At 38.8% G+C, this 25,426-nt stretch overlaps 1 protein-coding gene across 1 annotated transcript in view; it reads left to right on the forward strand.

Annotated features, from left to right (window-relative positions):
• Positions 1-25,426, forward strand: part of LOC109930325 (endothelin-converting enzyme-like 1) — a 103,812-nt gene that overhangs the window by 35,560 nt on the left and 42,826 nt on the right. Inside the window, exons 3-8 of the mRNA XM_048604476.1 lie at positions 9,886-9,996; positions 12,035-12,127; positions 12,221-12,345; positions 22,332-22,554; positions 22,666-22,764; positions 23,542-23,616. Coding sequence (XP_048460433.1) covers positions 9,886-9,996; positions 12,035-12,127; positions 12,221-12,345; positions 22,332-22,554; positions 22,666-22,764; positions 23,542-23,616 — 726 coding nt within the window. The remainder of the gene's footprint in view (positions 1-9,885; positions 9,997-12,034; positions 12,128-12,220; positions 12,346-22,331; positions 22,555-22,665; positions 22,765-23,541; positions 23,617-25,426) is intronic.

Raw genomic sequence — 25,426 nt, forward strand, 5'->3', positions numbered from 1 at the left:
AGGAGCAGGAAGGCTGACGTTTCGGGCCTAGACCCTTCTTCAGAAAAGGCCTGAAATGTCAGCCTTCCTGCTCTTCTAATGCTGCTTGGCCTGCTGTGTTCATCCAGCTCTACACCTTGTTATCTCAGATTCTCCAGCATCTGCAGTTCCTACTATCTCTGAAACAATTTTAACCCCACTGCAAAGCCATTTCTGAAGAAGGGTCTAGGCCCGAAACGTCAGCCTTCCTGCTCCTCTGATGCTGCTTGGCCTGCTGTGTTCATCCAGCTCTACACCTTGTTATCTGAGAGTCCAGAATGGTGTGTTTCAGTCCTGCATGTCTTGGAATGGTTGCAGAACATTCTGAATAGGGAGGGTGAACATCCAGTGGTCATGGTACAAGTTGGTACTAATGACATAGTTAAAAAAAGGGATGAGGTCCTAAAAGCAGAATATAGAGAACTAGGAAGAAAGTTGAAATGTAGGACCTCGAAGGTAGTTATCTCAGGACTACTACCAGTGCCACGAGCTGGTCAGAGTAGAAACAGCAGGATATACAGGATGAACACATGGTTGAAAAGATGGTGTGACAGGGGAGGGTTTCAGACTTGTGGGGCACTGGGACCGCTTCTGGCTGGGTTACACCTGGGCAGGACCGGGACTGATGTCCTTGAGGGGATACTTAGTAGAGTAGTTGGGGAGGGTTTAAAAAGTAGTGTGGCAGGGGGAGTAGGGCAGTTGATGCAGAAATTGAGGGAGAAGTAGAAACCAAGGCAAACATGACTGAGAACAAGAACAGGCAGGGAAACTCTGCTGAAAAGAGCAGGGGAGGTGGTCTGAAATGCATGTGTTTCAATGCGAGAAGTATAATAGGCAAGGTAGATGAACTCAGAGCTTTGGTTAGTGCCTGGAACTATGACATTATTACATCACAGAGACTTAGCTGAAAGAGGGACAGGTCTGGCAGCTGAATTTCCCAGGATTTAGATGTTTCAGGTGTGATAGAAAGGGGGGTAAAGGGGTGGGGGACTTGCATTACTAGTAAAGGAGTATCTCACAGCTGTACTGAGGGAGGATATATCAGAGGACTCATGCAGTGAGACAATTTTGTAGAACTCAGGACTAGGAACGGTGAAATCACAGTGCTGGGGATATTCTACAGGCCTCCCAACACCCAGCAGTAGATAGAGGAGAGAATATGTAGACAGATTTTGGAAAGATGTAAAAACAGCAGGGTTGTTGTGGTGGGTGACATTAACTTCCGCCAAATTGACTGGGACTCACTTCGTGCTAGGGGATTGGATGGGACAGAATTTGTAAGGACCATACAAGAGGGATTCTTGACACAATATGCAAACAGTTCAGCCAGGGAAGGGGTTATACTGGACCTGGTTTTGGGAAATGAGCCAGGCCAGGTGAGTGAAGTTTCAGTAGGGGAACATTTCAGGAATAGTGGTCATAATGCCATGAGTTTTAATATACTCATAGGTAGGGATAACAGCAGTCATCAGATGAAGGTGTTAAATTGGGGGAAGGCAAACTACGACAATATTAGGTAGGAACTGGAGAATTTTATTTGGAGGCGGCTATTTGAGGGTAAATCTACATCGGACATGCGGGAGTATTACAAACAGCAGTTCAGGAGAGGCACATTCCTGCGAGAAGGAAGGATAGGTATGGCAAGTTACATGAAGCTTGAATGACCAGGCATGTTATGACCTTGGTCAGAAAGAAAAAGGAAGCATACGTAAGGTCTAGGAGGATGGGAACTGACAAAACCCTTGAAGTATGTAAGGAAACTAGGAAAAAACTTAAACAAGGAATTAGAAGGGCTAAAAGGGGTCATGTAAAGTAGTTAGCAAACAGTTTTAAGGAGAATCCCAAGGCTTTTTACACATATATAAATAACAACAGGGTAGCTAGGGAAAAGGTTGGCCCACTCAAGGACAAAGGAGGGAATCTCTGTATGGAGCCAGAATAGATAGGTGAGGTCCTAAATGAATACTTTGTGTCGGTATTCACCAAAGGGAAGGAATTGTTGGAGAATGATCTCAGGGAAGGGAGTGTCGAGTTTCTAAGCCAAGTTTCTATTAAAAAGGAAGAGATGTTGCTTGTCTTAAAAAGTATTAAGGTAGATAAGTCCTCGGGTCTTGTTGGGATCTATCCCAGAAAATTGAGGGAGGCAAGAGGACAAATTGCCGGAGCACTGACAGACATCTTTATATCCTCTTTGGCCACAGGCAATGTCCCAAAGGACTGGAGAACAGCAAATGTTGTTTCAATGTTTAAGAAGAGTAGCAGGGATAATCCAGGATATTACAGACCTGTGAGTCTCATGTCAGCGGTAGGGAAGTTATTGAAAAAGACGCTCAGGGACAAGATCTATATGCATTTAGAAGCAAATGGACTTATTAGTGATAGACAGCATGGTTTTGTGCAGGGGAGATCGTACCTCACTAACTTGTTTGAGTTTTTTGAGGAGGTGATGAAGATGATTGATGAGGGAAAAGCATGATGATGTTGTCTACATGGACTTCAGTAAAGCCTTTGACAAGGTCCCTAATGGCAGACTGGTACAAAAAGTGAAGTCACATGGTATCAGGGGTGAGCTGGCAAAATGGAGACAGAACTGGCTTAGTCATAGGAGACAGAGGGTAGCAGTGGAAGGATGCTTTTCAGAATGGAGGACTGTGACCACAGGGATCAGTACTAGGACCTCTGCTGTTCGTGATCTGCATAAATGATTTGGAGGAAAACAGGGCTGGTCTAATTAGTAAGTTTGCGATGATACAAAGATTGGTGGAGTTGCGGTTAGTGAGGAGGATTATCAGAGGATAGAGCAGGATATAGAGCAGTTGGAGGCATGGGAAGAAAAATGGCAGATGGAGTTTAATCCAGGCAAATGTGAAGTGATGCATTTTGGAGTGTCAAGTACAGGTGCAAATTATACAGAGAATGACAGAACCTTGATCTGCAGAGATATCTGGGTGTGCAGTCCACAGATCACTGAAGGTGGCAGCGCAGGTAGAAAAGGTAGTAAAATAGGCCTATGGCATGCTTGCCTTCATTGGAAGAGATGTTGAGTATAAGGATAGACAAGTTATACTGCAGTTTTGTAGGACTTTAGTTAGACCACTTGGAATATTGCGTAGAGTTCTGGTACCACACTACCAGAAGGACGTGGATGCCTTAGACAGGGTACAGAAAAGGTTTACCAGGATGTTGTCTGGTATTGGAGATTTTAGCTATGAAGAAAGGTAGGCTAGACTGGGTTTGTTTTCACTGGAACACAGGAGGTTAAGAGGCGACCTAAAAGAAGTTAAAAGATTGTCAATGGCATGGATAGAGGGGAAAGTATGAGGTTTTTTCCCAGGGTGGAAGAGTCAATTACTAGGTGACACAGATTCAAGATGCGAGGGGGGAAGTTCGAAAGAGATGTGCAAGGCAAGTTTTTCACACAAAGGGTGGTCAGTGCCTGGAACGCAGTGCCAGAGGAGGTGGTGGAAGCAGACACAATAGTAGCATTCAAGAAGCACCTGGACAAATACATGAATAGGAAGGGAATAGAGGGATACAGATCCTGTAAGTGAATACAGTTTTAGTACTGAAGGCCAAAATGTGGCGGCGCAGCCTTGAAGGGCCAAAGGGCCTGTTCCTGTGATGTATTGTTCTTTGTTCTAACCCAACTTGTCAGGCAGGCAAGTTGCCATGGTTTCCCAGTTGGGGAACGAGCCACTTTTCTTTCCCATTGGGGAGGCAATTGATTGGAAAGGTGGGGAGTTGAGGCCCTCAAGTGGCCAATAATTGGAAATAAGGGCTTTAATTGCTGGTGATTTGAGAAAGTCATCCATAGATCTTTTTACCCAGCTCTTAATCGTTGAGGTGGCAAGAAGGAGGTAAATGTCTCTCCTGGGCAAGCTTGCCTGATAACTTCCCGTTGTCACGATCTCTTCACCACCGCCAGGAAGGGGAATTGCATCAAAAGCTGCTAAACACTTTTTACTAAATATTTCACCTTATTCATGCCAGGAAACAAAAACATGATAACTGATAGCTCAAACTTTACTAACACAAGCATAAGAATTGAAAATAAATTCATGTTGTTGTTCGATGCACCCACATGTTAATCCAATTCAGTGACAGAAGCAATAGAAAGCATTCATTTTGTGCACAATACTAATACACACTGGTTTGCAGTTTCCTATCTGTTGCGCATTTAACAACAAGCGTGAAAGTGTTCTGCTCAATTGCATTGAAGTTACATCCCTAGAGCCTTAAAAATTTTGTTTTGTAAAATATTCTGTAAAAAATGAAAGCTGCTGACAATGCAAGATGGTCACTTGGATGGCTGCTTTGAATGAAGAAAAATATATAGAAATATTTCTAATACAGCATTTAGCAGAATGACATTTCTATCGGAATGTTGTGCTCCAGCAATTTTGGCACATAATTTAGGCTGACATCTTAGTGCAAACATATAGAAGTGCTGTACTGTCTTAAGTAGCACCCGTTAAATGTGACTAAGACTTTGCCTGCCCTTTCAGTTGGATGTAGAATACAGCATGGTACAAGTTGAAGATGATCTGGGGAGATTTTTTTTGGTCTTGTACAATTGTTATTCCATATCCAAAATTACTAAAGGAGGTTAGTTGGTTATTATCTTACTGCTGTATGTTGTTCATTGCTGTGAACAAATTGGCTGTTGCATTTCTTATATTACAATGTTTTTAAAGGTACTTGTAAAGTGTTCTGCTAAGTTCTGAAGTCCTGAAGGGCACTATATACGGGCAAGTCTTTCTTTGCTTTATCTTTGCAAAAAATAGTGATGAATTTTACCAGATCTGTGGAGAAAGGGTTTTTAGTAGCTCCACTTTTGCATACATTCAGGCTGGTTTTTGTTGACATATTTGGCTACAGCTTTTTTCACTCTTGTATGGAATGCGGATTTCACTGCAAGGCTGGTCTTTGTTGCCCTTGAACTGATTGGCTTTCTTGGCCATACAGAGGTCAGTTAAGAGTCAGAGACATTACTGTGCGTCTGGAGTCTCAAGCAGACCAGATCAGAGAAGGACAGCAGATTCGTTTTTTTAAAAAATATATTAGTAAATCAGAAAGATTTTTACGATTGTATAGTCACTGTTCCATTAGCTTTTAATTTCTGAGTTTATTGAATTCAAACTTGAACACGTACGATGATGGAATTTGAAACCAACCCCCCTGAGGTATTAGATTTCTACATCTAATGACTTTACCTCTATGTTACCTTCTACTAATTCTAATCATTGTTAGTCAAACTGTTGCTCGATTTACTTTTAGTTAATCAATCAGCTGAAACAATATTCCAATTTGAGCTTCATCTAGGTGGTTTTGGTGTCTGTTCATTTCATCTATGACACTTTACCTAAGATTCCCTCTCAATATCTTGAGCCCATTAAAACAGTTTGTCAGCAGCTTGAAACTTATGAAACCATCAAAATGACAGCGAGAGAACTTATCATTTTCAAGGGCAAAATTTTGTGTGTAGCACATGGGTTTGTGCAGATTATTGAAGAATTAACTTCAAAATTAACCTATATATAGAATACATGTAGCAATCTCACTGAAAGAGTTCATTCTAATCACCTAAAGAACTAAGATGAGAAGTAACAGAATTTGTGGATGGGAATTAATAATCTAAAATTTCAGAAGACAATTGATACAGAGCCTCAAAAGAGACTTATGTCTAAAATGAAAGGTCTTATGATAAAAGAAGATGTTGTAAATTGGATAATAAATTGACTTCATAATTGAAAAGCTAAAATAGATCAGTGATAGTATTTCTAATTGGACAGCTGTGATCAGCAGAGTCGCAGAGTTCAATCTTAAAACTTAAACTGTTCAGAATATAAATGACATTTCATATTAAAAAATGTGGTTTGACAGATATCAATGCAAAATGTATGACACCAGCTGCAAAGAAAAATAACACGACCTGAAATCTAAGCAGGTTCATAGAATATAAATCTAAGGAAGTGATTCTGACATTTTATAAAGCATCATGAGTATTGCATCAAAGTATGATTACCATACACAAAGATGATTTTGAGGCAGTGGAAAGGATTCAGAGAACTGCAGTAAAATGATTCCAGATTCACATTCTTTTAATGAAGAGATCACAAGGATTTTAAATTTACTATTACAAAAAATTAAGGTGACTTCAACTCAATTTTCTTAAAATAATCTAATAAACAGATAAGTTGATGTAAAGCATTACTTTATGAAAAAGTACGACATAAGAATTAGAGAACATGAGCACTATCCTAGGGAGCTATTAGCTTAAACATAATTATTGAATTATGCAGTAGTCTCCCACCACTTGTGGTAAATTCTCTGGTGAATTGTTCAGGAGGTAATTACATTCATTCCTGATTTAGTTGTGAAGTGGGATTTAGCTAAGAGGTAGGTAAATGATTTTTTGTTTGGGGGTCAGAAAGGATATGATTTGACTTAAAGATCAGGCTGGATCGTAGAAAGAAGTGTCTGGGCCAAATAAGCTTTTCTTCCTCCTGTTTCTTGTGTTCTAATGAATTTGCCAACAAATTAAAAGATTTCTCAATAGGAATTCCTTTTTATATTCCTTGCAATTCACTTAGTTACCATTGATTTCTTCAGACTATCACAGCCCAAACCACTTATTGACATGAATTTATTGCAATGACTACTTAAAAAATATCCTGTGAAGTTTCGTGTTTGTCTACTTTGTGTGTCACTGTTGATGGTTGGTATCCTTAAAAGTGATTTTGCTATTTGAGGGAAAGGTACACAAAGTGACACTCCAAATGCAGGCCCCAGACTTCTTGGTATATCTTCCAATTCATGGAGTTAGGCCAAGCATCACTTTCATTTGGGACTATAGGTGGTTTAGATAAATGTTTCTTGAAAAGAGCTGAAGTGATTTTCTTTAGCGGTTGAGTAGGTCTGCTTGTACTCATTGGTGTTGAGGAGATTGGCAGGCAGTTTTTTTGAAACATATGAGAATCTTAGGAGGCTTGACAGGATAGACACTGAGTGGTTGTTTCACTTTGTGAAGCATCTGGGATGAGGGGGCATAATGTCAGCATCTGGGGTTGTCCACATAAAACAGAGATGAGGAAACATTTCTTCTCCCAGACGCCAGTGGAATTCTTTACTACAGAAGGTGGTAGGGGTTGGGTCATTAAATTTATTCAAGGCAAAGATAGATTTTCAATCAGTAAGAGTTACGGCATTAAGACAGAAAAATTGAGCAGAGAATTATCAGTTCAGCCATATTCTCATTGAATGGCAGCAGAGTCTTGATGCAACAAATGGCCTACTGGTCTGAGGAGTTTCAACCTCCCACAGCAACCTTCACCTACGTCAGTATTCATGTCCAAGTAAGCTTCCTGTTGTTTTTGAGGATACGGCAGCTGTAGTGCATTAGCTTCAAGCCCTTGGGACTGTGTGCCTACTCCAATTGGTAAGATGCAGTTATGATTGAGAGTGCCTTGTTCCACATAATCTTTTGAGCTGAGTTGAAAATCAGTGGGCATAATACACTCATGAAGTAATCATTAGCAGTATATTTCTGAACTGGATCCCACAAAAAATAACATTTAGGTTGACTGTGAATTGAAGGCAAATGAATAGCATTTTTTAATTAGAACAGTCATAACAAATGCAGTTACTCTATAGAGGGGTTCACCTTTCAGTGCTGTACTTCACCCCCTTGAGAAAAGACAGCTACTTACTCCTCCTTCTTTGGAGGTACTATTTTCCACGGTGAGACATTTCACTCCATTGGTTTTCAGATCAGTATGGTGAACTTCCAACGTTGCATTCATGTGAATGACTTGCCTTTGACCCAAAAATTATCTTCTATTCTTCATGTCTCCTATTTTGTTTGAATCCTTTAGGCTCTGTGACCCTTCACTCTCATTTTGGTTGAGCTCCTTTACATCAGCATTAATGTGCCTCCTTTATCCCTGGTGCCCATGGCTTTTGAAGAGCCCATGACCTTGCTGGTCCTGCACCCTCCCAATATCAAGGCTAAAGTGACCATAATTTGCCATAAACCTCCTAGCAAGACCACACAATCACTTCCAATAACCCACCAAGTCACAATCTATGATATTCCCCTATAACTGTACCCATTCCCACAGCAACTGAATTAAATGAAACAATCCCTAGATTTGACCACCTTGTCACCTTGACAATGCCAGGGATTGGCCCCTGAAAAATACTGAATTGCGTGAGAAGAACCCCTAACCCCATTGCCCCACCATCTGACTGCAGCTCACCTACCAACCTGAGTCTGCAACAGAGCCCCACTGCCACTGTTCCTGACTGTAACTTGTCCTTGTCACAGTTTCTTACTATTGCAAGCTGCCTGATAGTCTCTGTGCTACCTGATTGATTTGATGAGGTCAAATTCTAGCAATCTAAGGAGGGAGGACTTAATTACAACAGTTTAACTGAATGGCAAGCATCAGGTTCTTGGACACTGGCTTGATTAAGAAATCATGCTTATCATGATTATTGACCCTTCTTGGAAGGAAAATCATGTACATTGCTTTGTTTGAGCTATAAAATTTTGTACATTTCTACATTTTTCTCCCGTTTGTGGTTTCCTTGAGTCAAACTGAACAATTGATGTAACTGATGGAAACATGTGAGCTGTTGCCTCGCTGAGAACTGGATTTGAGCTACTTCTTGTGATAGAAAGTGCAAATGATGGCAAATTTTCAACATTAACTGCACTTATAGACAAAAAAAATGGCTTCATTGTTCAGATAGCAATGGAAACCCACTTTGTGTTGTATTTTGTCAAATGCTGTCAATCTTTGATTAAAATTAAAAGCACAAGCCCCAGTTCACTAAATTGCAGGTGTTAGTCTTTGACTTCCAACAGGCTGTCTTTACAAGTGTTGCCACCATCCAAAATGGTGGACTGCAATGCATTGTAATTGCAGATCTCATGTTTGAGTATCACACTCTGAGGCTCTTGAGAAAGTACAAATCACTTTTTGAATTTCCTGACTTATTGCATGTAGAACATTTACAATCATCATCATCAAAGGAGGCTTCCCGTTAAAAAAAAACTCTGATTTCAATTTTCAGTGTCAGAGTTTGAACAATTACACCGCACACAATATGAATACCTTATTTTTTAAAAATATGGATAATATTTCTGGCTACCTATTTCATCTAATGGCCTTTAATACATCCATACTTTAAAATGAGACCTTATTTCCGTGAAAACATGTTTCCCCATTATGTAAATATTTAATGCTTATTCAGAATTTTTAAAATTTCTGTAATGAATGGAAGAGTCTTAAATGGTCCAGCAACTAAAGTGCCATAGGGTGGGATTTTACACACCTCCATCACCAGCACAGACTGGCAGGTGAGAGTGGGGTGGGGAGTTGTGCAGGGATGGAGGGTGGTGGTAGGCAGTAAAAGTGGGCTCTATGACAGCAGCACTGTGCCTGCTGCTTACCCACCTCAATTACTGCCCACTTAAGGACATCATCCTGCCACTGCTGGAATTTATAAGTGCCAAGAAGAGTCGAAGGCACCACTTAAAATTCTGGTCACAGTTTGGTAAATTGTTGCTGTAAATTCTCTTTGTAAAATCTCTTAAGGTATTTCCATTTGTGGAAATAAACCAGTGCTTACAATTTTTGTAAGTTACACAATCAGATTGATTACAGGTCATAGAACCCCACAGAGAATGAGAATTCTCTATAAATCTTAAAAAGCTACTCTATGAATGAGTAATTCCAGAGCTCATTCTGACTTGAAGGGGTCATCGAGCCCTTGAGAAAAAGAAAAATGCTCAGTTAAAAAAAACCTGCAATATTTTATTGGTATCTTATCCACTAATGGCACACATTTTTTATTGACCAGATTCTGATAGCGTACAAAGATCTGATGGAAAAATTAGTACGTCTGCTTGGGGGAGGTAATGCCAAAAAGAAGACTGAAGAGATATTACAGCTAGAGATGCAATTGGCAAATGTAAGTAAAACTACAAATTGGCTGTGGATTATTGTAAGGCTTCAGCATATATACATTTTATACAAATTGATTATTCCTGTTTCATTCCTAATTACAGTTATAATTGCTGCTCATAAGAAAAGGTAAATGGAATGCTACAAAAGTATGCTATAAATAATGTACATCATCAATTCTAGGATTCCACAGATATTACTAAATATTGTTGGGCTTTACGATTATGGAACTCTTCTTTAATCAACATTTACTTCAGATTCACTACAATATGATAGGGAGAGAGGCAAAAAACAGTAAACTTTACATCTGTTTTGGGAGACTTGTTCAAATGGATCTTTAATGAAATTTAACTAGGCACTTGGAAACACTCAAAGTAATCACGAAGAGTCAGCATGGTTTCGTGAAAGTCTGTTTATCCAATTTATTGGAATTATTTGAATGAGTAATATAAATAAAAGTGAGACTGTTGATGTACTGTGCTTGAATTTCAAGAAAGCATTTACTAAGATTCTACATAAAAGGTTATTGCACAAAGTAGGAGCTCTTTATGTAATGGGTAACATATCATTAGAGATAGAAGATTGGGTGGCATGCAGAAAACAGTGAATGCATAAGTGGGTCTGTTCCAGATTGGCAGGATGTGACACGTGGAGGCATGCAGGGGTCTGTACTGGGCGCTCAACTTTTTACTAATGGGGTGCAAGTCTTTGTTACAAGAGGAATTGAACATAAAAGCAAACATGTTATCTGAAATACTGTGTACAGTTTTGGTCTCTTGAAGGAAGGATGTAAATGCAGTAGGAACAGTTCAGGGGAGCTTTACCAGATTAATGCCTGGAATGTCTTATGGGGAAAGATTTGATAGATGGGCTTACTTTCACTTCGGTTCAAAAGAGTGAGGGGCAATTTGAAGATTATGAGATCCTGAAAGGTCTTGAGAAGATAGATATGAAAAAGCTGTTTACTCTTATGGGTAAGTCTAGAACTAGGGGACGCTATTTTAAACTTAGATGTCACCTTTTTAGGACAGAGATGAGATGAAATACTTTCTCTTGGGGTCGGGGGGTTGCAAGGGGTGCGATCGGATTGTGTCACTCTGGAACTGTATGTCTGCACTTAATTTATATGTTTGTATGTTAGATTAAGTGCTAAATTATTATGTTAGATCAAAAGGAAATTTCCATGAACACAAAACATACTAACTTATTTTGAATGATCTGTAAAATATGGTCAAGCTATGTTAGGATCAATGAAAGAGAAATGTATGGTAGGAAAAGCAGCCAGAGGTCCATTTCATAGAAAAATGAGCCAATATCCAACGATAAGACCAATATTAAGAATGGAGCACAGGAATTTCATAATCTTATGCAGCAACCTGATATGTACAATCTGAAAGGGTGGTGAAAGCAAATTCAACAATAACATTCAAAGTAGAAATTGACAGGGAAGTACGACTAGTTCTTTAAAAGAGCCAACACAGACATCGTGCGCTGTGTGACCTCCTTTGTATGATTCCAATTTCAGGTCTATTTCACAAATTCTAAATCAATTCGCCAGAGATCTTCTTGTTTTCAGTGTGATATAGAAAAAGAAATACATCAATGAAAACTTGCTCGAAGACAACTAATGTGTAGCAACAGAATTTTATTGCATAAGCAACAGGAAGAATTTTGGCAAAAACACACACCACCTAAAAATACGTTTTGATCCAGTAATGCAGTGTGCAAACATGAATGGCGACTGTTGGGAATTCTGCCTCAAAGCATGCACTGTTGGTTTGAGATTGTTTTCTACACAGGACCAAATCGAACAGTCCACATATTGATGGATTTAACTTGAATTGCAAATCTTATTGAGGAATTAGTTAAATGGACTGCCACTGTGGTTGCTGCATTGTCAGTATAATCAACTAATAACGATCTGTGTTTGTGTTTTTTCTATTGTTGAAATGTGAGTAACAGGTCAGTTTAAGGAAACTATCTGTTGTAACAATGCATTTTGTGGTAATATCTCATTTAATTTATTTTCCTTAAAAAAATTAAAGATAACAATTTCGGAATCGGATACTCTGAGAAGAGACATCAATACTATGTACAACAAGATCACTTTGAGAGAGTTGCAGCGCATTGCGCCAACTGTGAGTAACTTTTGTTTATTGACAGAGTTATTGCAGAGTTCATCTTCTCACCTGTAATTGTGGATGAAAGTACCAGTTTTTTACATTTAACAGGTTCAGTGGAAACATTTACTGGATAGAATATTCCATGATAACCTTTCAGAGGATGAAGAAATTGTAGTGCTTGCCACTGATTACATGCAGAGAGTTTCAGAACTCATATCAAAGACTTCTCCAAGGTAAAATGTACCAAGACAATGAAATGTTTTTAAATTGCTGCAGAGCTATTTCATGAAATCAATTTCCAACAGTTTCCTCATCTATTTTTGGTTGATAATTACAGTGTTTTAATTCATGTAAATGTTGTGTATAACAAGCTTAAAATATCGTCCAGATTCTTCATAGAAAGTGGAATACGAAATTAGCCTATTAATGGGAACCTGAGAAACATTAAGTTAAATAAGTACATTGGAAGACTTACCTTCCAAGTGGAATGAGTATCTTATTCCATAGGTTTCCTTGAATATTTCATGCATATGTGAGAAATTAAATTTTTAAATAAATCATGTAAACGTTATGGAATTTAAGCTAAGTGTTTGATACTGCACATGTGAAATAAGTAGACCACTAGCCTTCCCTATATCTTGCCCAATAACAGGCAGAGCCAAGAAGATGCTTTGGCATACATAGAATCATACAGACACGGTAGACCCTTCAGCTCATCGAGTTACAAGAATGCAGCCTGCTGCATGTATATAGTTTCCCTTCTTCTGCTGCAATTTAAAGTAAACCACCTTCTAACAATCAATAGGGGCATAGATGCCAATGTTGGAATAAGATTCTTGATTTTAGTAATATTAATTCAGGGAGCTGAACCTTTGTTTTTGCTCTCTGAGTCTTTATAAACAAACAGATTACAATGTGTTTAAAGAACTGGTTATATTAATCCAATTGCAAAATCAGGACAGCAACACATAGACATTGTTCTTGAAACTGAATGTAGTGTTAGTAGTGACTGGAGAAAATTTATGGGTTATAATTGTAAAAATTTTCCTATCTCTCCTTTCTGAGCAATAGACCTTCCATTTCTTGTGAAGACAATTTGATTACAACACAAGTATCAAAACCGTGATTTAGTATGCTGTTTTGTTTGATTTTCAATGAGTTGCTGTGCCACGTTATGGTAAGCTGCTTCAATTAGATCAACTAAGTCAATGTAGAAGCCATAAAAATGTTAATATCTGATAGATACACATATGCATATAAAGCAAACATTCTACCAGCAGTTACATTGCCATTTCAAATAAGTGGCTTTTACCTTTGTTCAGTTAAGTCATTAAGGAAAAAATTCAATTAAATTCTAGACAACAAATGAAGCATAGACATTTTCCTAAAGTTCAACATCATTTTGCTTCTAAATTCAATCAATCATTTTTGTTCAAAAGGAACAAAGGCTCAAACCATTAACTCTACAGATACTGGCAGACTGACTGAGTTTCTCCAGCAATTTTTGTTTTTAATCCTAAGCTTTTGCTTTGTTTTTGAGATGATCATAAATTTATAACCTCTGAAATGATATAGAGAGAGATACTAGAGAGCGATTTGGCTGTTCTCTTCTGCCTAGTGACAGAGCCACCTGTGATCAAGGAAAAAGACAAAAACTGCTTATATGTTGAATAAAGGATTAGGTTAACATAGGAACAGGAGTAGGCCATCAGCTCATCAAACCTCCTCCACCTTTCAATTAGCTCTTGGCTGATTATTTATTTCAATGCCGCTTTACTGCACTATCTCCATATCTCTTGGTGTCATTAGTCTCCAGAAATCAGTAGATTTGGCTTGAACATGCTCAATGATTGACCTTTCACAGCCCTCTGGGGCACAGAATTTCAAAGACGTCCAATCCCCCGCCAACAGGTTCCCAACGAGTGAAGATATTGTTCCTGAGTTCAGTGTCAAATGGCCTAGCGCTTTTCCTGAGATTATATCCCTGGCTCTATAACCACCCACCAGGGAAAACATTTTATCTACACCCACCCTCCAATGCCCTGGACTAATTTTGTATATTTCAGTGAGAGGACCTCTCATTCTTCAAAACTCTTAAGAGAATAAAAACTCAAGGTTTTCAATTTTCTCTCATTTCTGGGAGACTTTCTGTTTCTTCTGTGAAGGCACACACAAAATAATGTAGTTCCTTCGCAATTTCCCTGTTCCCCACTATAAATATTCCTGTTTCCACCTGTAACGGGCCCTCTTTTTCTTTTCACATACATAAAGACTCCTTTGTAGTGCATCTTTATATTTATTTGCCTTCATTTATTTTTTTTTCTTTTTATCTCCTTTATTAGTTTCTTGGTCTTCATTTGCTGAGTTCTAACTTGTTCGTAATTCTCAGACTGACCACTTTTTTCTGGCATCCTTATAAGCCATGTCCTTTGATCAAACGCCAACTTTAAATTCTATAATTAGAATGAGTTGATTCCCTTTCCTTTATGGATGTTTGTGCCTGTGGCGAATGTATACCTGTCATGAACCATATTGTATTTTTTTAAAAATACTAGCAATTGCCTTTCTACTGCCAAACCATTTACTGTATTTTCTCAAGTTTTGGCAGTTGACAGCTGTTAGAGAGATGTCAATGGCCACAGAAAACCCTAGTTAACTGAAGGCCAGTATGTTGAAGGATCACTTATTTTAACTCAGTTTTTCCAACAGGTGATCAAAGTGAATGCAGCAGATTTGCCCTTAGGTTGCTGTTAGTCATGTGAGTCCATTGGGAGCTGCTGGAACTGACATGTCCTCTGGCGCAATTTAAAAACTGCTAAAAAAGGAAAACCTGACTGTCAAATGAAAAACGAATTCAATTAAAGCAACTTGGATACTAATACTAGTAATGCTCAACTGAAACTTGACAAAAATTCATATCAAGCCGAAGTTAATGAGCAGAAAAATACATGACGTTTAGGTAGGTATGGAACAACTTAGAGAAAGAAATAACTAGTCAGCCCATTGCATTAATCAGTTTATGCAAATATACAATTATATTTTTCTCAGATCAGGATGATCTGCTTCCTGATTCATACACTAATTGGGATTCACAAGTACAACATAATTTTTTTAATACAATTTATTTCTCAATCTGTCATTTCCCTTTCCTGCATTCCTGGCCATTGACTTCTTGTTATGAGTAGTCTTCACCAATGTTGGCCATTATTCGCATGTAAACATTGGGCATTATTGTTGGCAGAATTTGGATGTGAAATACTATGGTTGCAGATTTCTGCATAGCTGAAGGGACCAAGTATTCGAAAATGATAAAAAAAAATGATAAACAAAAAGATGGCATGCTGCCTCACAGCACCAAGGACCCAAGTTTGATTCCAACCTCAGGCAACTGTCTGTGTGGAGTTTGCACACTCTCCCCATATCTGCATGGGTTTCCTTCGGGTACTCCGGTTTCCTCCCACAGTCCAAAGATGCGCAAGTTAGGTGGATTGGCCATGCTAGGTAGGAGGGTAGGTCTGGGTGGGATGCTCTTCGGAGGGTCGGTGTGGACTGAATGGCCTGTTTCTACACTGTGGGGATTCTATGACAGTGACAAGAATGAATGTCTGTCTTTAACTGGAGGAAACACTTTGCAGTGAGTAATTTTATTTTAAAAAACACCTGTTTTGAAAATAAAACCCTTGATATTTCAAGTCCCAGGCCTCAATCAAATACTACCTGCTCACTTCCCATACACTCCAAAAAATAAGCAGACAAATTAGGGCAAAGGGGAAGTATATTGAGCAAGGAAGTCGATCCCTTTTATCTTCATTACAAGGATTCCTGGCATGAAGATCAGAGAAAGTTGTTCCTAAGTCTGAAACAAAAACAAAGTTGCTGGAAAAGCTCAGCAGGTCTGAGCAGCGAATGCCATAGACAATGGGGAAACGAAGCATAGACTTGGCGACCGCTTCGCAGAACATCTACGTGCTGCTCGCAAAAAAGACTCTGAACTACCTGTTACCTGCCACTTCAATGCACCACCCTGCTCCCTGGCCAACATCTCTGTCTCTGGCTTGCTGCAGTGTTCCAGTGAAGCCTAATGCAAGCTGGAGGAACACCACCTCATTTTCCGCTTGAGGACCCTACAGCCCCCCGGACTCAATATTGAGTTCAATAATTTTAGGGCCTAAACTCTCCCATGTCCCAGACCCCCACCCCACACACCAGGCCTTGTTACCACATAGCCTGCCATTACACACCCCCTGTTGTTAGTCACTATCAGTCCCCATTAACAACTATTCACCCTCCCAGCTTGATCATTAGCAACTCCTTTGTCTGTCCAACTGTGTTTCTCTCTCTTTGGGCTCTAAGCTAGTGTTTACTCCCTACGCACCCACCTCCCTATTTTCTGCATATAAACTGACGTTTTCCCAGCCACCATCAGTTCTGAGGAAGGGTCACTGGACCCAAAACATTAACTCTGTTTTCTCCTTCACAGATGCTGCCAGACCTGCTGAGCTTTTCCAGCGACTTTGTTTTTGTTCCTGATTTACAGCATCCGCAGTTCTTTCGGTTTTTATTTTGTTCCTAAGTCTGTTTGCAGATATGTGCTGAGTACAGCAAAGATCAGAACAATGAATAAGTCAGACCCCACAGCACTTCACCTCAACTGAAATGTAAAGGATTAGAAAAACAGAGACAAATTGGAAATGCGAAGAAGTTGCAAAGAAGAAATCCGCCACTCGCAGAGTTAAATTGAATGACTTGCAAGTTACTTAGTAGAAAGGTGTCGGATGATAAACGTGATCAGTGAAGCAATGGAGAAACATGAAAAGAATGAAGAAAATGCAAATAATAGGAAACAATAAAGAAGGCAATAAAATGGAAACAAAGCACCCTGAAGAGAGTAGAATTGAAATTTAAATAGCAAAACATTGCTAAATGCTGTGGTTACATGCAAACATATGAATTAGGAGCAGGAATATGCCATTCCTCCCTTGACCCTGCTCTGCCGTTTGATAAAATCACGGCTGATCTGAATGTAGCCTCATCTCTACTTACTTGTCTGTCCCCCTGTCGTCTTTAACTCAGTTGTTAGTAAAGAATCTATCTACCATTGCCTTAAAAATGATCAATGGCTCTACTCGCACTGCTCCATGAGGAAGAGTTCCACAGATTCATGATCCTCTGGGAATAAAATTATCATCTCTAACTTAAAGGGAGACTCCTTATTTTTAAACAGTCTCTTGCCTCTCCCACAATAAGAAACATTCTTTCAACGTCCATCCTGTCGAGTCTCCTCAGGATCTTATATGTTTTAATAAGATCACTTGCTATTTTTATGAAATTCTTGTTGATCAGACCCAAACTGTCCAACATTTCCTGATCATTATCCCAGGAATCAGTCCACTGAACCCTCTTTGAACTTCTTCCAATAGAGTTATGTCCAGATAAAACTGTACAAAGTTCTCTGGATGTGGTTTTGCCAGTACCCTGTACAATTGTAGCAAAATATCCTTAATCCAGCACTAATTACCGTGACACTCTACTTACCACATTCTGCCGATCTGAAAATGATAAATTTATGCCTACTCTATTTCCTGTTAGCTAACCAATCTTCTAATCATGTTAATCTGTTAAACTATACCATGGGCTCTTATTTTGATGAGATACCTTGACAAATACTGTCTGGAAATCTAAGTTTATTACATCCAGCGTTTCCCTTTCAACTGCTGCTTGATACATCCTCAAAGAACTTGAATAAATTAGTCAATCACAATTTCATATCATAAAACCATGTTGAATCTGCATGATTTCATTGAGGTTTTCTAAGTGCTCTGCAACAATAATTTAGAGTGTTTTTCCTATGACAGACCTTCAGCTAACTGGCCCATAGATTCCTGCTTTCATCTCACTCCTTTCTTGAATGGAAGAGTTACATTCACTATTTCCTATCTGATGAGTATTCCAGAATCAAGAGAATTTTGAAAACTTAAAACCAATACATCTATTATTTCAGCAGCAAATTCTTTCAAAGACCAAGCATTAGGTCTATCAGGACCTGCGAACTTGTCAACCTTCTATCCTAGTAATGTTTTTAGTTTCACTCCCTGGTGATTGTAATTATAATCCCTCCCACCCTTTCACCTCTAGATTTACAGTCTGCCAATCCTATGAGAAAACAGCTCAAGTCATCACAGTAGGGTAAGGTTTTTCACACATGTTGACTTCTAACAAAGAGACTCTACCACAAGTGTTAGCTGACCTACTTCCCTCCAACTTGGAATCAATAAACTCATCTGATCACACACAGCAGCTGATAAAAATATCGATGATGCAGCTATGATGTAGAAACTTGTAGGAGACTAAAGCGGAGACAGCGGGAGAAATATTCTGGAGGTGACAATGGTCTTGTCTGGAGAATCAACAATGGTCCCGTGCTGCTTCTTTGTGGAATGGTTTGCCTTATTTCGTTCCACTTAGACAATTGAGACCCAGAGACAAGCCTTTCCTGGATCAAGGATCCTGGGAGTATAACATCACATGCCAAGTGTATGCCACTGTATTAAATAGCAGTGCCACTTAGGAGGCTGTGACTGTTACCAGTATGCCAATGACCTGAGGCCTTGGCACTGTTGGATCTCAGGCCAGAGGTGAGTGATGGTAGGAGGAGTATTGTGAGATCTGCAGGAGAAAGCAGGGAGGAGGATCGGGAGCAAGGGCAGGAAGATGGCTCTTAGCATAACTACAATCCTCCAGCTTCCTGATGCTGAATGCCTTTGAACAGGAACAAACCCCAAGAGCCTGTGCTAATATGCATGTGTCATAGTTGTGAGTATTGTGCTTCCTGCTTAGTGAGCTCCCACCTGTCGCTGGGTTAATGCCCACAGTGGTAAGATGAGATATTTAAGTGGGCATTAATTAAAGAAGACTATATCTTGGTTGCAAACGTAACAGAATGAATGAATGAGTGGTTTTATTGTCACATGTATTTTACAGTGAGAAAAACAGTAAAATACAGTGAAACACTTTTCCACTGTCACCATTTTGAAGAGTTTTAAGATTAAGAAGAAAAATAGAAAAATAGAGCTTAAAGAAGATTGGCAACAAAAAAAAGAAGGGAGCTGTCATGGCACTGGGGGCTGGGCAAGAGAATTGACAAATGAACAAATGAAAAAGTACAGCACAGGAATAGGGCCTTTGGTCCTCCAAGCCTGTGCTGACCATCATACCCTAATTAATCTAAAACCAAACCTGCCATTTTTCGATCCGTATCCCTCTATTCCCTCCCTATTCATGTACCCACCTCAGTGCCTCTTAAAGGTCTTCAATGTGCCCGCTTCCACCACCTCTGCTACCACTCTCTGCATGAAAAACTACCCTTGCACATCTCCCTTAAACTATCTCCCTCTGACTTTGAACCTGTGCCTCCTTGTAATTGAAACTTCAACTCTGGGAAAAAGCCTCTGACTATCCATTCTATCTATGCCTCTCATAGTTTTGTAGACCTCTATCAGGTCTCCTGTCAACTGCCATCTTTCCAGTGAAAACAATCCTATTATTTTTAACTTTTCCTCATATTCAGTATCCTGGAGACCAGGCAACAAGATAGTCAGTCAAGGTGGAGGGATGATTGTGGATCAGATAGGAAGTTTGAATAAATCATGGTGATTATAAAATTATGGAAGGACTTGAAAAGATTAGAATCTGTGGGATGATTGTGAGATGGTGAGTTTGCACAGAAGCATTTTGTTGTAATTAGGGGCCGATCATAGGGAGGGCTGTAAGATTGTTTGAGAGCCTGTTGAATCTGGCTTTGCCTTCCTTATAGTTACTGGGTATCCTGATTCCTAGGAATTATGGTCCAAAACCACTAAAATTTGAGGACTATAGCTTCAGTAACATATTTAAATTGAACTATCAAGAGCAAGTAAATGTTTCACCCCAATCTTACTCCAATAAAGCCAGAGGTGGATGCAATTACATTTAAAATTTTAACCTACCCTCCCAGGTCCTCTCCCTCCCACCACATTGGTGGGGACTGGTTTCAGGTTGTGGGTTTGCAGTGTTAAATGCTTTCCATATGTGGTAGTATGTGAACTTTTACACATTGATACATTGGGGACCTGAAAGTCATGCAAGTAATTTCATTTAAATGCATGAAGCTGAATAATTGTGAGGACATTATTTTGGATTAATTTAACCAGTTCTTTGTACCACCACTATTTCAGTGCGTCCTCTCCCATACAAAAACAATAAGTTATATGTGTCTCATGCCCGTTACAGCCAATGCTCAAGTCTGCACTTATCTGATTTCACAAATCAGGCATAAGAAAAGAAGCTACTAAGAAGACTAAGTAAAAAAAATTCATTTTAAAGTTGTGAACATGAAGAAGCTTTGGACACTGTTGTAAATTTAATACAATTGACTCATAAAAATGGTAATATTTATTTACAAAGGTCTGGTATTTTGCCAGGCATACTGTATTTATTATGCAAACCTACAATGAAGCGTTATATTTGTTTTTCACTTTCCATGACAGGCCATCAATGATAATTCCAAGTGTTTACACTCTAGCAGAACCTCTGAATACTCAAGTGGCTATAAAGCTATTACAAATTCAGTTTGAATTGATTCTATCATTGCACCTTTAATGCAGATGTTAACTCATATTTTGACCCATTTTAACTCTTTTTATGCTGATAGAGTATTTGCTTCTAAAGGTGCAGATGGTTTGTTTTAATGATTAAGTTCAACCTTCAATAATGAGATAGACTAACTGTTTAACGCATTATTTGGACAAAAAGGGCAAATGGAAGAATATGTTCAGACTTGAATATGAATTGATTTAGAAATAAATGATTTTGCACACTTGCTTAATCTCTGAGAGTGCCTGAGGAAGGAAAGCATCAAAATAAAACCTCTGATTTAGATTCAGGCAATGTAATTACTGAGCCTTCTTACATATTTTGCAATGAATTTCTCTTGTAATCTCCCCTTTTGGAGGTATAGTATTCTTGCTAGAAGTTTGCCCCATTGTGCAAGGTATTCTCCCATGCTCTAAAGGCCATTGGTGAACTCTATCAGTGAGTATTAGCATGTTGGTTCATTTGGATTACAAACATGGAGTGAATTTATTCCCCTCAACCCAGAGGCACTGCAGCTGATTTTATTACCCCTACCACCACCTGGATTCATGATTGTTATTTCAACAAGGGTTGGACATTTCCCCCTGGGTTTCTGAACCCCATCGTCAGGCTCAACTGAGGCTACACACTCATGTTTCACTATGTGGGAAACAGACACATGTGGAATGGCCAATTAATAGCCAGAGACAAGTATGTAATCAAATTAAACAGCAGCAAGCAGGCTATTAAAGTTAGAGGGCCAATCAAAGAGCCTTTAGCCTGAAAACAGCAACTGGATGCCATGGCATGGATGTGATGAAGAAAAGGACACTACAAAATAGAGTAATTATCTCCCCAACTTTTTCATGCCTCCAGTATGAATTACCTTTACAGCTGGGCAGTTACTTGGGAGGGCTTGTGGAGTGGTTTGTTGCTGGGGAACAGTCACAAGTAATAAACACCTCTACAGGGTGAAAAGTGGTTGCTGCTGAACCTTGATAGACAGTGGGACAACTCAACCGCACTCTCCATTCCCCCACCACCACCAGTACCACATCCAGGAATGTGAAGGCTACCTGAAAAATCCCAAGTGGCCTTCTTCGTTAAGCTTTATAGACTTTTAAGTACTTCAATTGGCTACCTATTGCTCACAGGCAAGGAACCCTGCCATATCTGCCAACAGAGCTGGGCAACTGTCATGACAGCTGGCAGCACAAAAGTCTGCACACAACTACCTCTGTTCATGGACCTACTGGGGCCTTAATGTTCTGCCCCTATGATCAAACCTGGGTCATCGTCATCCCAATGCCTCAGTCACTTACCAGATAAACTCATTAAGCCATTTTGGACTTTGTATTTTTTAAGACTCAACTGAGAAACTCCTTGCGTTGGAATCAAAAATAAGTCCTTTGTTTCCCACTAAAGAGAGTGGAGCTGGAACTAAATACCCACATTTCTCAACTGTGCATTGATCTGTATTACCAGTAATGCTATCCTAATAAAATATTGATAAGTCAAAGTGAATATTCCTATTTTAATAGTGTCATTATGAATAGTTTGTAGAACATATTCTTTGATCTGTAACAATGATATCCTTTTACATTTTCAGAGTGCTGCATAATTACATGATTTGGCGCATTGTAGTTGCCCTGAGTGAACATCTTTCCACACCATTCAGAGATGCAATTCATGAGTTCTCTAAAGAATTAGATGGCACGGAGAAACAGATTGATCTGGATAAAATGTGCTTAAACCAAGCCAATAAACAATTTGGGATGGCTCTGGGAGCTCTTTTTGTTGAAGAATACTTCTCATCTTCCAGCAAAATAAAAGTAAGCTTCTTTTTCTACTAAGGTTCTGATAGCAGACTGATTTTACACTTTTGAATTACCAAGCAAATAAGCCATCAGTTTAAAGAACAATGGTTATTTTTATTCTGAAAGGTACAACAGCTAGTTAAAGACATTAAGCATGCATTTGATCGTCAACTAGATGAATTAGACTGGATGGATGAAGAGACAAAAGAAGCAGCAAGAGCAAAGGTCTGTTGCAGTAATCCTACTGAAATATCATTAAGCAGCACTAAATAATGTTTGTTTTTTATATCGGATTTTCTTCATGTAATTAGCTTTGACATGAGATGCAGTCCAAAATCAATATAATACATCAGTCCTCATCCCCTTCTGTAATTAGATTAGAACCGTACATTGTCAGTTTGACTTATTTGCATGTGAAAAAGACAGAATTTGCATTATACAATACCTTATCATATCTCTTGGTAAGGTCCCAAAGTGCTTCACATAAAATAAACTACATTGTGCAATTACCCTTGTTACATGGATGCACTCTCTCTGATAGTGCTCAGTATTACTCAGGTGAGTTCAATGCTATTTGTAAACAAAGAATGAGTTTGATGGTTCAGTATGACTTCCAGCAATAGAAAAGTCAATATTCATGTATTAGATGGAACTTAAATTAGGATTTTAGTAAGTGACACACCTTAGAAATATGGCATAAAATACTCATATTACAAAGCAACAGAGCATTAACAATGACAAGATTAGTGCTAACTAACAATGCAGTTTGAACTCCATGAAGTGTTTATGTCTTAGATTATGTTTCAGAACTTATTATTCTACACAGTAAGTACAATTTTTGGTTTTTGCCAACATAATTAATAAGATAGTAGTTCATGGGAAGCTCTTAAAAACAAATTGTGATTTTTACAGCATTACTTTTCGGAATTATTTCCCTGCATGATGTATGAAAGCTGAAATGTCTCTGAATATTATCATCTATTGTCCTTTTATTGTTTGCAGCTTCAGTATATGATGGTCATGATTGGATATCCAGACTTTTTATTAATAACGAATGCTGTTGATAATGAATATGGTGTAAGTATTTCCAAGAAAAACGACTATTATTAGTACCCTGATGTAGTTGAGTCAGTTTAATTGGAAATATCAGATTGCCAGATTACATTAGTTTGAAGATGGTTGCAAAGTTAACAATTAACAACACATAATGCAACAATAACACTGTAAAGAATGAGTGGGAATATTCACTTGACATCCAATACATGATTCTCCAATATTTGACTACAATGTTTGATATTAAGTTGCTTGAAAGATGGACAGGTATAACATAACTTTGTCTCATTCGTATAGAAAAGACTAGAGTGTGTTCTCCCAAGAAATAAAACTGTGTAAGAATCATATCATAAAATATGGACTTCGTTCACAATGAGACCCCAATGTAACTTCAAAAAAATCATTACAGGGAATGCTAACTGCTGTATTAAGAAGTGAACGAAGTCCTTTCCCTACTCCCAAAACAAAGTAAATGGAGTAAAACCAACAACTGCAAAATCAAGCTGCTATGATAATGTACATTAGTCAGCACCTAATAAGTAGTTACCCTTTGATAACATCAGGTGGGGGGCAATTTTCTGGAATCTATAATTAGGAAAGAATTACTAAGTGTAGAGAAATGGGTTAACCAAAAAAGACCAATACACATGTATTTATTAAGAAATGCAAATCCCCAAAGCCAAGTTATTGCCTCATTTTCTGAGTTTAAGGAAAATAGACCGCAACTTAATCTGTTGAGGGAACAATCCTCATTAATGTGAAGCATTGATTGTGTCTTTCCACAAATGCAAGAGGGGTTTGTAATGAGGCTGCAAAGGATGTCAGTTGGTAGATCTTGCTCAGGAAGATAGCTCCACATGGGGCACCAAGGTGAAAGTTGGGCAGTAGGTGGATTGAACATATCATTATGGAATGACAAATGAGGTGCAGTGTGGATGGTTTCATCTGTCATACAAACATATTAACAAGGAATATGAGTAGGCCTCTCAGCCCTTCCACCTGCTCAGCCACTCAATAAGAACATGGCTGATTGGATTTAAATGTTAACTCTACATTCTTGCCTCTCCCCAATAATGTTTCATCCCCTTGGTAATCAAGAATCTATCAATCTCTGCCTTAAAAATATTTTGCATCCGCTGCCTTTTGAGGAAGGGAATTCCAAAATTCACAACCCTCTGAGAAAAAGAATGTTTTGTCGTCTTTGTTTTAACTGAGCACTCCTTATTTTTAAACTATGACCTGTAATTGTTGATTCTCCCACCAGAGGAAACATCCTTTCTACATTCGGCCAGTCAAGTCTCACCAGGATCTTATGCTTCAATCAAGTCACCTCTGACTCTTCTAAACTCGAGATGATACAGGCCTAGACTGTCTAACCTTTCCTCATGAGACAATCCGCTCATTCCAGCCATTAGTCTGGCAAACCTTCTCTGAACTGCTTTCACATTAACATCCAGTACTGCACACATTACTCCAAATGTGGTCTCACCAGTGCCTTGTATAATTGAAGCATAACCACCCTACTCCCCATTCAATTCCTCTCACAATAAAACATCACATTCTATCAGCTTTTATAATTATTGTACCAGCATACTAACCTACTGTGATTCATGCAATAGGACACTCAGATCTCTGCTACTCTGTACGACATTTGCTAGGTCTTTGCCCATTTGCTTAAACTATCAATATCCCTTACGTTCAATTCACAGCTCACTTTCCAATCTACCTTTGTGTCATCAAATTTAGCAGCTGTACCTTTAGTCCCTTCACGCATTTATCAAAATCATTTATATAAATTGTAAAGAGTTGAGGCACCTACACTGACCCCATGGCT

Source organism: Rhincodon typus, chromosome 13, assembly GCF_021869965.1.
Source record: "Rhincodon typus isolate 14 chromosome 13, sRhiTyp1.1, whole genome shotgun sequence".
NCBI lineage: Eukaryota > Metazoa > Chordata > Chondrichthyes > Orectolobiformes > Rhincodontidae > Rhincodon > Rhincodon typus.